At 50.2% G+C, this 12,949-nt stretch overlaps 1 protein-coding gene across 1 annotated transcript; it reads right to left on the bottom strand.

Moving 5' to 3' along the window:
* Positions 1–791: 791 nt before the first annotated feature.
* On the bottom strand, positions 792–11,642 carry LPAR2 (lysophosphatidic acid receptor 2). The gene is made up of 3 exons (XM_032205008.1): positions 11,546–11,642; positions 6,709–7,451; positions 792–2,591 (listed from the first exon to the last, which is right to left on the bottom strand). The coding sequence occupies exons 1-3, from the start codon at positions 11,584–11,586 to the stop codon at positions 2,290–2,292; spliced, it is 1,086 nt and encodes a 361-aa protein (XP_032060899.1). The 5' UTR covers positions 11,587–11,642; the 3' UTR covers positions 792–2,289.
* Positions 11,643–12,949: the final 1,307 nt, after the last annotated feature.

The following is a 12,949-nucleotide window of genomic DNA, read 5'->3' as shown; positions in this document are numbered from 1 at the left end:
CATTTTACAGTTCAGACTAGTACTAACCCCACATACAGTCATTCTCCTCCCCACCCCCTTTCCTTTGTTAAGGAGCAGCAGCAGCTCGACATGTATTTATTTGAAAAATTATCTTTGCATGAAGTAGGACTCACGCACTTCCTGCTTTGGGGATGTTCAGAGAAACAGAGAGAAAACGTCTAAGTTTGTTCCATCCCAGCTTCACTCCCAGTAACAACTTTCCAGGTGTTTCACTATTTAGTCTTCCTCCAGCTCCTGCAGATTGACCACCTGCAGCACGTACACACAGCCTGATATCCCAAATCAATCTTTTCCAAGGAAAAGGAAGCTAGAATTATTTGGCAATAAAAACCATTATCTATTCTCTTAGCCCTGGTGCCTTGTATACTTTAATGGTGAGTCATTTTCTAAAAACGAGACAAGCCTGGTATTTGTAAACAGAGGACCAAGACTGTAGTCTTACCCTCTGCTCTGGCTACAGTTACTTCCTCCAGTTCTCTTCCTGGTCTCTTCTGGAGGCTATAACATCTCCAGACACCTTCTGGAGGCTATGAAGCCTCAAGACACTCAGGCAGTGCCCTGCTGCCCACCTAGAAGGCAGAGCAGTGGCAGGGCAGTCCCCCACACAGCACCTTACAGTGCATGCAAGCATCAAGGTTGGTATTTGTCCCTTCCAGCATCACAACACAAAACTGGAGAAGGGCACTTTTCCCAGAGCCAGGGCTTTAGGGGGAAGACGGGGGGAGGAGGCAGGGGAAATAGGGAAAAATTCCAAGTCTTGTTTCTAAAACCCAGGACAAAGTATTTATTCAAAGAGTCTCTGGGACACAAAACCATATTCCAAGGCTGTTTTCATCGATCCAAGAGTGTGTCGCCTTAACACAGTCACTTTCCTGACCATGTTCTGCAATAAAGTCCATACGTGTGCATTTGAACAACGATCCCTCCAGTACGTTGTCTTCTCTGCCAAGTCACCTGGGGTGATCAATCAGGAAGCTGGTCATCTGACAGAACCAGGCCATTTTATTAAAAAACCCTGAAACTCCAAGTTTAGACTTCAACGCAAATACTCAAAGAGACTGCCTTCTGTTAGCCTCTCCGCTCTCACAAAAACCCATGACTCTAGATTTTGGACTGATGCAGGCACATTCACACCATTAAAAATTTAACTGGGTGAAGGTGAGGGAAACCTGCAAAAAGCATTTACAATTCCTTGGCCACGAATATTCTTCTGCCAGCAGAGCATCTGCTCTTCGTGGCCTCACAAGAGGGACATCGTGTGTCAGATGCAGCAAATGGATTTGCTCAGAAAACTAGATCCTACTCGCACTGATATTAAATAATACTGCTAACTTCTTACGGTGCTTTGCTGAGAGAAAGACTACATTTGAACAGACTTAACACATTATTGGCACAGTTGAATATTAAGGTACAAACTGCACATGAAAGCCTAAGGCAAAAATACTGATTGCCTTGGAATCTAACCTAAACCTGTCCCAAAGGGCTTTCAGTGAGTAGAAAGATGGCTTAATGGGAACATGACTCACTCCACATTTATGAATAGGCAATGAACTTGTGCATACCACATGGTATCACTTAGCAGAACACAAACACAACTGCAGTTAGTTACAGCACCACTCTCCATTTTAGGGAGGAATTAGGTGCTCTTAAGACATCCTCCAGCAGCCCAGAATACTTTGAAATTCGGTAACAGACACTTCGGAAAGCAGGAATCTGCTTCTCAGGAAGCAATTCAAACAGATTCCTCTCTGAAGAGGCTTTAAGAAGAATACGACTCCTGAAAAGTGTGGAACACAACCCGAATAAGACCCTCTTGGGAAACACTAGGCAGCTCTGTTTAGGAAGCGATGAGTAAAACTGAAGGGCTTTGGGTCTTTGGAGCACGCTACCACCGGAATGACTATTTCTGAAGGCAGTAATACTGAAGTACCAAGAGAATACTTTCCTTGCGGAGAGATCACACGAGATTCCCGTTGCATACAGCATGCTTCTAGAGGCTGCTAAATTAAATCAACCTTGCTTTAGAAATAGCAGTCTTTAATAACAATACTACTCAAAGTACGTTTGTCCTAAACAACGCACCATTCAGCAGTTCCTTAAAAGCACCTCGTCCTTTATCGATGACAAGCATTCTATAGAAACATTTATGCTTGAGCACAACAGAGAGGTCTCTACTGCTTTAGAAGCAGGTTGCTCTTAGCCTCTGCTCTTTTTTTTTTTTTTTTTAAATCCAGAAAGTGGCCACCACAGAGCAGCGATGCTGAAGAGCTAAATAGAGGAGTCCACAGTAAAGTGCCCGTTCTGAGAAAGTGTTCTGCGGTCTGTGGTGTTTAACTTCACCACCGTGGGTGTGTATTTGGAATTCCTGTAACAGATGAAGCAGAGGATCCTCCGGAACGTGCTACGCATCTCGTTGTCCCTATAAGAGTAGACAATAGCGTTTATCAACGAGTTGATCTCTGCCAGCAAAAGGACGTATTTCTCCACCGCTAGAACATTGCAGCTCTTGCAGCCCAAGCCATCCAGCAGGAGCACAACTTGTCCTGGAGTCCAGCAGATAACAAAAGCACCTGGGAAGAGAAGAACCCCTGTTAGAGAAAAAAAAGCAGGTTCCTGGCCCTGCCCAGTCACTCACCACAGGGATGCTCAACTGGTGTTTTACATAGTGGAAAAATTAAACAGGGAGAACACCAGTTTTCCCCTCTAAATTTTTGCTTCGTGCTTGGGAGGAAGCCTGAGGATTCTGCCACAAACTACTGAAAATGGAGACGTTGCCTTTTCTTCCCCCCCTTTCCTCCACCCTGTTCATTCACAAACATTTCCGAGTAGCTTGACTTACCTCTCCCCTCACTGCTTTTACAAAGTGGAGATGAAGTGCTGCTGTGGTTTAACACCGATGGGCAGCCAAGTCCCACACAGCTGCTCCCCCACTCCCCCTCCTCAGCAGGAGGGAGGTGGAAGAAAATAAGGAGGAAATTGGAAAAAACTTGCAGGTTTGAGATAGGAACAGCTTAAAAAAAAAAAAAAAATTGAAGAAAAGCACAAGCCACAGGGAAGCAGAAGGAGGAAAATTATTCTCTACTTCCTATCAGCAAGCAATGCTCAGACATGTCCTGGGAAGGAGGGCTTCAGCGTGCCTAGCTGGGGAAAACAAAATGCTTTGTAACGAAAGCCTCCCCTTCTTCTCCCATTACAGTTAGGGAAGAGCCAGAGGAATACAAATTGAACGGAGTCATCCTCACTGTCCCTGCAGCTTATGGGGATTTTGGAAGAGCTGTGGCCAACACTGGGGCAGCGCGATGGAGTCCACCTTGCACAACCACACACACAGCCGAGCGATGGGCTGGCCAACGCGAGGGCTGAGCCGGATGGACTCCACCACTGGTTCAGTCTGTTCTTGCCACCACCTGCCCAGCTCTTGGGCTAATTGCTGTTTTGCATGGAGTGGGAGGTGCCCCGCAACTCCTAAATCCCTTTTTATGGTCGCGGTTTTAACTCTCAGGCTGACGTAAATGGAGCACTCGCCCAGCAGCAGCGCGCCGGGAGCTCATGCAGAAGGTTGAAGCACGGGAGCTGCACCCTGCTGCGTCTCCTGGGAAGGGGTGGAAGGGAGCCAGGCTTGCCGAGAACTTCACAACTACACCCTTTACTGGAAAACATCTGAGACGGGAAAGAACACCAGCCAGAGGAGTCGCACCAAAACGAGAGGCTGAATTCAAAGCTGTCATTAAACGAAACGCCGCACTGGGGAAGAGCCAGGGGAGCACACGTAAAGGATCTCCAGGGTTTCTTGAAGCATTTGGGGCTGATTATAGGCAACTGCATCCTGCAACCCTTTTTATTTGAGCAAACTGTGCTCCCAGAAGGTCAGCACAGCAGCCACCACATCTGGGCCAGGCAGTGCTTTCCCTGCACTTGCGGCCAGCACTCTGCTTTGCCCCCTTTAAAATTAGCAAAGCTATAAAATAGATGCCTGGCTGTCACGAAGGAAGGTCCAACGCTTCTCCTTTAAATCGAGTCAATCCGCAGGAAAGGGACCTGCTTGTTTTGTGATGCAACTTTCTTTTTTGGCCAGGTTTTCAGCATCTGCAATGAAAGCCAGATTCTCCGGAGAGACCGGCTCCCAGCAGCACTAAGTAAAGCCAGGCGAATATTAAAGATGCGAATCTTAAAGATGGAAGGGGGAAAAAGGAGTACCTAGAAAGTTTCAGCTGCTTGCTTTGCTCCTTAATGGAAATTAAAGCGTGCCAAAAAGAAGTCTGAACTCTTAATAATCCCCTCAGCATGGTCACAGCAACTCAGCCCCGTAAGTTTACTCATCAGGGGATCCCGTCCTGCTCAACCAGCCTGTGGGAAACTCTCCATTGCCTTCCAGATGTACCTTGAACTTCTTATTGATTTCTAGGGACCGGCTTCTGAGTGCCCAGGACCTGCAGGATTTCTACGCTGCGGGTACTTTGCCTTGCATGGAGGAGGCATGCAGCCTCCACACCGCACCCTCGGCTTCCTCCACGCTCACCAGCAGCTACACCCTCTGATGCATAAGGCGCAAAGCATTCCTCTGAGCAGAGTCCAAGTTTGCAGAAGGCCAGGGAACTAGGGTGGAGAAGGAATTACACCAGGGCTTTCACGGGGAGAGGGGAAAAAACCCTCTGCAGTCACAAGCACACGCCAGGTCTGAGCTGGAAGGTGTTGGCCCTGGGTTGGGGAATTCCTCCTCTTGTTCCTACCCGTGCGAGTGACCTGTATGAAACAGTCACTTCCTTCCAACACTGCAGGAAAGGGAAAAAGCCCTCGGGTTACGGGAGTCCTAGAGGCCCGAGGAGCTCCTCGCTCTCCCTCAACTTTCCACATGAGTTTCCTCCCCACTCTGTCCAGCCCCAGCCACCAAATTCCTTGTGAAACCACAGCAGCTTTTCCAAGCCTCCTGTGACCCAAGCTTTACTCACTCGAGGGAGAAGACAAAGGCAGGCAAGCCAAGCCAGGAGTGGGGACAATAAGAGGAACGGGATATCCCAAAACAAGGCGATGCACCAAGCATGAATTGCATTTTTCCTTGTAGCCCAGCACTCCCACCCTGCCAACCCTCTTCCAGAGGAGACTGAAGTGCCATAAAATTAAGTAGTCCCGCTGTTACCATGGGATGACCCCTCGGATACTTTTCAGGAAGAAACGGAGGAAACAAAGCTTTCCCCTCTGCTCTGGATTGCAGAAAAACAAAAAGCAAATTCTTCTTTAGCCCCTCTACACTGCATCTGACCAGCTCCGAGGCAGCCGGAGCTCCCAGCTGCGCACAAGAGATGGCGAGATCGTAAGGCAGGCAAGGAGGCATCCCGCAGAAGGCAGGAACAGGCACAACCCCCCCAGTTTCGGTGCCTGCAAGTTACAACAGGACGCAGCAAGCAGCAGAGTGCCCCCGAGCAGGGATGCACCGAGCAGCAGAGGCTGCTCCTCTCTGCTCCCCCCACTGCCGAGCCCGACGCTGCCAGCAGGAGTTTGCAAGGGAGTAGTCTTTGTTTGCAGCTCCGAGGTTTCCCTGACTGAGCAAATTCTGCACTTATCAGGCAAGATTTACAAGCCAGGGGGTTGTGACCGTAAGCCCAGAGTCAAGCAGGGTTGCAGAAAATCCAAATGTGTTGCTTTATTTCGCTCTAAAGGAACATCGCTAGCCCAGTAAAACAGATTTTAAAACGCCGTGATCTGCTGATCAGCTCACGAGCACGCCAGCCTGCCTTGTTAGATCTCTAGTATTCCTCAGAGGTGTCCTTCAGAGACACCCACATGCTTGCTGCTGTCTGGGGATTGCAGACAGAAGCCTCTGCACAACTTACACAGAGACAAAATGCACAGAATGGTGTTTGGAAGCAGCATTTACCCATTCATCTCGGTAGCCTGGCTACCAAGACGCACAGCACCGTGCGGAACATACCCGCATAAGGTCAGGTATCTGGAGGATGTTAAATGGCTTGGAGAGGCAGAGCCTCAGTGCCAACCACTTCCAGTCACTGATCTGCTCCTATTTGCACTACAAACCGAACCCAGCCGGGCTAACTCGCGGGCACTTAGCGCTCTGCTGGAGACCCTGCTCAGACCAGGAGCTGAGACGTCCCAGTAATTTATTTACCAGAGCAGACAGACCCAGCACTAGCTGCTTAAAAAAAAAAATCAGAGCAAAGTTTAGTGCTTTGTTCCAGTAAACAGTCAGAGGAATTTGGACAGAACTCCCTCATTGTCTTCCCCGTCACCTTGTGATGTCTGCCCCAAACCTCCTTCCATCCTCTAAAGGATGAATCCTTCTTGATAAGGGCTGTCTATGGGCTCTAGTGCCGTGCAACCGTTGTGTGCTTGCTCTGTGGAAGAGCAGAGGGCTTTTTGCTTGCCTAAAGCACATGAATGTAGTCAGATATTACAAAAATGACATCAGTAACAGCCCCTTTTCTCTCTGCTAGCCAGAGAAGGGATTTGGGAGCTTGCATTCTCTCTGCCTGCCTGCCCCGACCACGGCTCGCACAAAATTCAGTCCCAAAACCATTGAATTACCCAGCAGCCAAACCCAACCAGCACCCCAGCGGCTTCAGAGAAGCAGAGAGGCAATTCCCAGCCCCCCCTGACCCAAGCATGTTCACCTGCAGCCCCACAAAACCCAGGATGGAGCATCAGGGCTTCGACTCGAGCAAGGGGACTTACTTAGGATAATCGTGACCGTCTTGACGAGGCTGATCATGGTCTCCTTGTAGCGGGGGTGGAAGCTGGTGTGCTTGGACATCCGCGTCATCTTCCTCTTCACGTAGATGAAGATGTGCGTGTACACGACCACCATGATGAGGAAGATGACCAGGTTGGAGATGGCCCAGAAGGTCAGGTAGCTCCTGCTGTAGAGCGGCGCCATGCTGGAGCACTTCTCCAGGGCACAGAGGCAGTGCCAGCCGTAGGACGGGATGAGCCCCAGCAGCAGGGCCGTGACCCAGATGCAGAAGATGAGGATCATCACGCGCTGGTTGGACATCTTGCTGTGCAGCTGCATGGTGAAAACAGTCTGGTGCCTCTCCACCGCGATTGCCAGCAGGTTCACCACAGAGGCGGTCAGGCTGGTGTCCAGCAGGCTCTGACGGATGAACCAGGTCTTCAGGGAGAGCTCCGCGGTCCTGGGCCCCGTGTGGAACATGAGGAACATGTAGGCGATGCCAGCGAAGAGGTCGGCAGCTGCCAAGTTGCCCAGCAGGTAGTAGATGGGGTAGTGGAAGCGGCGGTTGATGATGATGGCGGTGATGACCAGCAGGTTGGTCAGCAGCACGATGACGCTCACCGTCAGGCCCAGGGCAACCACCAGGACGTCCTTCGTCCTCCAGTACGTGGTCAGCTCCTTGCGGCTGTTGTTGTAGAAGAACCCCACCGTCTCATTGTAAAAGCAGTGCTTCATCGCTGCTGTCCTGAGGAGGGAGCAGAGTATCGTTAGCTCGTCGTGCCCACACAATTCTTACCAGCCCAGAGGATGCTGAGCGTCGCTTTAGTGCCCTTGACGCACACAGAAACAGCCTCAAATACAAGAAAACATTCTGTAAGAGAGAAAAAATTACACGTCTCCTGAGCTGGATCCTCATCTGTCCTCAAAGCCATGCTGAGGATGCAGCCAAACCTTGAACGCTCCCGGCAGATGCCTGCCAGATCTGATAAGAGATTCTCCCTGCCTGCCCCACGCAGCCTCGCAGGGGTGACAGACAAAACTATTTTTGTTGTCCCAGATGTCCCGCTTCAGAAATGTGCAAACAAAGCAGCAGCAAAGGAGGCTTATCAGTCAATCGCTAAAAAACTCTGATGGAGAATGAGCCCCTGCAGCTGTTGCAGTCCCCAGGACTGCTGCTTCTGGTTCAGGAAGCACGCATCTCATCTCGCCTGGGGTAGCTTTAGTGCTTCAGGGCTGATATAACCTCACCGTTGCTCCTGAAGACCACTACACACAGCATTTGCTGGTCCTTCCAGACCAGAGGAGCGCTCTCCAAAGTCAGAACCAAGTGGAAAAGTACCTAGAGCCAGGCCCAAGGAAGTCAGTGACAGCAAGAAGCCTGCATGTACTGCTGGGTCTTGATGAGCTGGATCATCAGGAAGAGCTGCAGCACTTCGAGGCTACACACCAGTATGTGGGTCAGCATCCCACGCTTCCAAACACCAACCAGCAAGTCACCTGTGCAGGAAGCAACTCCCTTCCAGGTCTGGAACAAGGCTGCAATTCAGGACTCATTATACTTGGTGACAATTTGATAGGAAGAGATGTGCAAGTCTCAGGAAGGGCTTTCCACGTTTCTCTGAAGCACTGGGCATTGCTGAGAGCAAGAGCAGGCAAGCCATTTGTCTGGACCATGACAATAAGTCTTAATTTTCAAAGCCCACGCGCCTCTCTGACATTTTAACTTCCTGTCCTGTGGGCAACCAAACACGAGGCAGCACGTTAAGCTGAAAGATGCTTTACATTACAGCTTTAGGGTCAGAATTGAAACCTGGTAATTGACACATCTTTGCCTGTCTGTGGGGAAAAAAGCGACAAACGCAGCACTGTGAACGAACCCAAGGGATGACAAGCCCAAGCATTACATCCCACAGCAGATATTCGTGTTCCTTTCCTAACCAAGGGCTTGGAAATCTCAAGTCAGGGCTGGCTGCAGTCCCTGCTGGGAAGGGCAGACCCAGCCTGCAGCCTCCTTCCTCCCAGCACTGCGAGGTGCTGAAAAGTGACATCGTTTTTCCTTACCCTCCTGAGCTCTGCTCATGAAGTCACTGGTTCCTATCCTCTCGTGAGCTCAGCCGCCGCTCTCATTTTAGAGAAAGCCTGAGACCATGCAGCAAGAGCGCTATCCTCTCCAGACAGGGGAAAAAAAAAAACACACAGTTACCAACTTACAATTCATTTTAATCACCCTGAACCCACAACAGAGTTCAGGAGTCTTAATTACATCTTCCTCTGCTCTCTTGGCAGCGATCTCCCCGTGTTCCTGGACGCTTCAGCAGCAGCTCCTGGCACAACAGCAACGTTGTCGCTGGTACCAGGGAGGAGAGGTAATCGCGGGCAGGCTGGCTCATTATCACCCGCACCGCACCCAGCCCTGCCTGCGCACACCACCGAGCTGTGCAAACAGGACGGCTGGGTCTGGAAAGCCTGCTGTGCTCCTAAACTTCTGATCTCCACTGCCTGGTGGGCTCCTCATCAACCTGCTTCACATCTGCCATGAGATGGGAACAAAAAAAGCACAACTCTGCTTAAAAATCCCATCTCTGCTGCTGAATAGGGAAATATCCTTATAAATGCTGGTGAGGAAAAAGGATGAAGAGAAATCAACCGATCCCATGGGCCATTTGGGGCACAGTAAAGTAATTCCATCCTTCTTTCAAGATGTTTGGGAGAGCAGTGTGGTCCAAGCTCAGCACAGGGGGGCAAAAGCAACCAAGTAGGTGCTGCCGAGATACCACGTGGAGACTTGGCAGATCACTGGTAAGGGTTTGGGTTTCAACAGCAGAAAGCGATGGAAGAATGAGGAAGGGAGGAAAGCTTCAGAACAGGATGAACACAACCACGGTGAATCACAGGCAAGTAGATGACCACCTGTGCAGGGTGTATCTGGGGAGGCACCGACCACATCTCCACGTGGAAATCATCTAGGTGAAATCCAGGGCTAGGCCGTTCTTATTGCAAAAACGGTTTTGAAAGCACAAACCCCAAACCAAAAAGGAAACCGCTGCCGAAGTCAGATAAATCACTTTGTTTTTAAGATTACGTACAAGGATTGCCCAGGGAGGAAGGCTGGAAGAACCTGAAGTGGCATCAAAGTTCAAAGCGCCCCATACGCTATCCACCCACGTAAGCAGGGAGCAAGTTTCAAGGGCCCTTTAATCCCATTCATATTTCTGCTGGGGAGCAGTGTTAAATGCTCCCTCCCTCAGGACACGAGTCTGAAGATCATCATGGCACAGGCGCTTGCCTGTGCACGCTGTAGCACAAAGACAGCTCATACCACAGTTAACTTTAAGAAGCCTTGCAATATCAAAGTGAAATAACATGGCGATGGATCTAGGGTTTTCCTCAGTGATTTCTGAGCAGACACTAAAACAAATGAAATCCAGATTAAACTACCTTTAAACCAGATTAAATCCAGATTAAGCTACCTTTAGTTGCCACTACGTTACAGAAACCAACCTGATTTTGTTGCAAAAAGAAGTTCAGCAGCTATGATGTGCCCCGCCAGCTTCCTGAGTGCTCGCTCCCAAATTGTGAACTTTTTTCACAGCGTTGCACAAGTACTTCAGTGGTACACAGACAGGGGGAGGGGACTACAGAGCTGCACAAACCCACAAAGGAGCTGTGCTCTGCATGTGTAAAGCAGCAGCGTAGAAAGTTCCCAATCCTAATGACAGTTTCTGAACTGCTTCTGTAGGCAAGACCCAGCTGGAGCACAGCACGAAGCCGGAGAGCTGCGATCCCTCTGAAAGGTGGCGAGGTCACGAGCTGGACCCGTGCAATTCCACGAGCTGGGTGGGGTAAATGACAGGTAAATGCCTGTGGCAGGCCCTGGGAGCTGGCACACCAGCTCATTGCCACTCTGCAATTAGAAAACTGCCCTCGGAGCTTGGCAGCAAGAGCAGACAATGCTGCAAATCAGAATTTAGCAGGCCAGGGGAAAGAAACACCCTGCCCACAGCAGCAAGCAGACAGAAAGGCAGGCTGGGGCCATGATGCACAAAGGAGCTGGAGGAGCCTATTGTTCAGTGTCCGAGCAACCCCCATCCGTGGCCTTACACTCTTTAACGGGATCCTACAAGATTTTCCCCTAGCAGTACTGCTGACTTGGTAAAACAAAACGCTGGCTACACGCTGCAACAACTACAGCGGCCCTTTGAGCAATGCACAGACCTGTCCTCTGCTCTAACCACACTGCTTCAAACTCGGCTCAAGTCTCTCCCCCTTCGCACCGAGTCTGGCTCTGCAGGCAGTCCTTGGTAGAAACCACTGCTGTGTGAGCACACAAAATGAGTGCAAAATGCCTTTTTCTCCCTGCCTGAGTTTTACACACACACGCGCGCTCTCCCCCTTCTAACTCAGGTAATCACTGCTCTGGGTTCACAGTAAAACTCAGAGTTTTTACACAGAAAGTAAAGGTGCAAGCGTCCTCCCTTCTCCGTTTCCTCCTGCTTGCACAAGTGGAAAATGCTGCTCAGCTCCTCAAGACCTGGGAGGACGTTTAGCATTTGGGAACAAGCCACCAGCCATCGATCGCAGCGTGGAAACGAACAGGAATGAATGGCTGGTTTTACGTCCCCTCCTCCCCCCAAAAAACCACAATTAGTGTTGATTAAAACAGAACAATGGATAGAGAAGTCAGCTTACAGGGACTCTAATCCCATTTGTTTCTACCGGTGTCCACTGCATGTAAATTTCTGTGGCCAAATGTTCAAACCACTGCTTTTTGTTGTTGTTGTTGTTGTCATTTAAGCCATAAACAGCACAAGGTTTTACTCTAAAGAAGAGCGTTCTTACCTGGAAGCACAACCACCGCATCCAAACCTGACATTTAGCATTGGTCCCCCCACCACAGGAAACCAGGCCAGCTCTTCAGCAAGGAGATCCCCATCTCGGGAGGACAGAGGTGCTTCCCAAGCCACAAAGAGCCAAGTGCCTTCCAAGCAAAGTTTCAGGCAAAGCTCGCTCCGTGATGGGCTGCGAACCACGGGCTTCTCAAGGCAAGTTTGCGAAAGCTCTGCGAGCCCGTCCCTCCTTGGGTCCTCCCCTAGGCGGGCCCTTGCGGGAGCCCCGATCCACCCCGCAGCTGTAACCCGAGTCCTTTTCGCCTCTCAGAGGCATTTTCCAAGCACCTCCGGTTCTGGAGGAGCTGGCCCGGGGCTGGTTGGAACGAGTCTGCTCCGAAATGCTGCCATCAGCCTGGTGGGGCAGCTCCACTGCTGGCAGGAGGAGCAGCGAGGTGTGGGAACGGGCACCCTCTGCTCCTGTTCTCCCCTTGCCCACTGCCCCAAAACCTTTGCAGCGCTGCAGGATGGCAGATGAACAACCTGCCGTGTTCCTGGGACGATGCGTTGCCTCCAAACCACAAAGTCTTGTTCTCGTAGCACAGCTATGCTGCGTGCTGTTGCATGCTACAGCTGAACGCGTCTCCAGCGCGCTGCTTAGGCAGGATCTGGTCACCCACATCTGCTGCAGCAGACACTTGCCTCACACCACAAAGGAAGCCTTGACGAACATGAGAACGGGGGCATCAGCTTTTTTTGGTAGGGTATAAGAGATGTCTCGAGACAGAAGGTAAACTGAGGCACGGGTGGGGAAGAAAAGTTGCCCCAACTCGGTAAAAAAAATGCCACTACTAGAAAAAGTGCTCACATTCCTACTACGTCAAGGACTGTCCAAGATTATCTTACCTAAGTGCCATACAAACACAGACAGCACACTTCGTGCTACCAAACCGTAGCTGTGTAAGTTATGAACAAAACACAGAACACGAGATTTGCGACACACTCGTTTTGATTTACACCTCTTGAAAAGGCCCCAACAATTTCCATTCTGCTCCAATTTCCTATTCTCCCACCCTCCTCCTACCATCGTCTGTTCCCCAAGGAACAATGTTATCTCCAAACTCAACCCTAATCTACTGCCAGCCAGATACATGGTAGAGCTTGGCAGAGCCAAGTAAGGTTTTGTAAGGCAGGCAGAGATTTACAAAGCGAGCTGAACACAAAAGGGGAAAGAGATAAGGCCAAGGATCCAAGAAATCATTAACAGAAGAGGACAGCCAAGAAGTGGAAGCAAGTCAGTATGAGCACTAGCAGAGAAAAAGATGGAATGGGGCAGACTGAGATATCAAAGGGGCAAGTATGGAGCCCTACAGAAGCTGAAAATGGCACCAAGCTCCCTAAGCTTCCCTTCCATTCT

Source organism: Aythya fuligula, chromosome 30 (assembly GCF_009819795.1).
Source record: "Aythya fuligula isolate bAytFul2 chromosome 30, bAytFul2.pri, whole genome shotgun sequence".
Taxonomy (NCBI): domain Eukaryota; kingdom Metazoa; phylum Chordata; class Aves; order Anseriformes; family Anatidae; genus Aythya; species Aythya fuligula.
Note: the sequence above shows the minus strand (reverse complement) of the source record. Positions and strands in the feature narration are given on the sequence as shown.

Coding starts and splice junctions, on each gene's coding strand:
- LPAR2 (XM_032205008.1), bottom strand. CDS start 11,586: ATGCTAAATGTCAGGTTTGGATGCGGTGGTTGTGCTTCCAG. Junction 7,452..11,545: donor TGCGGTGGTTGTGCTTCCAG/GTAAGAACGCTC, acceptor CTCCCTCCTCAG/GACAGCAGCGATGAAGCACT. Junction 2,592..6,708: donor GACGGTCACGATTATCCTAA/GTAAGTCCCCTT, acceptor TTCTCTTCCCAG/GTGCTTTTGTTATCTGCTGG.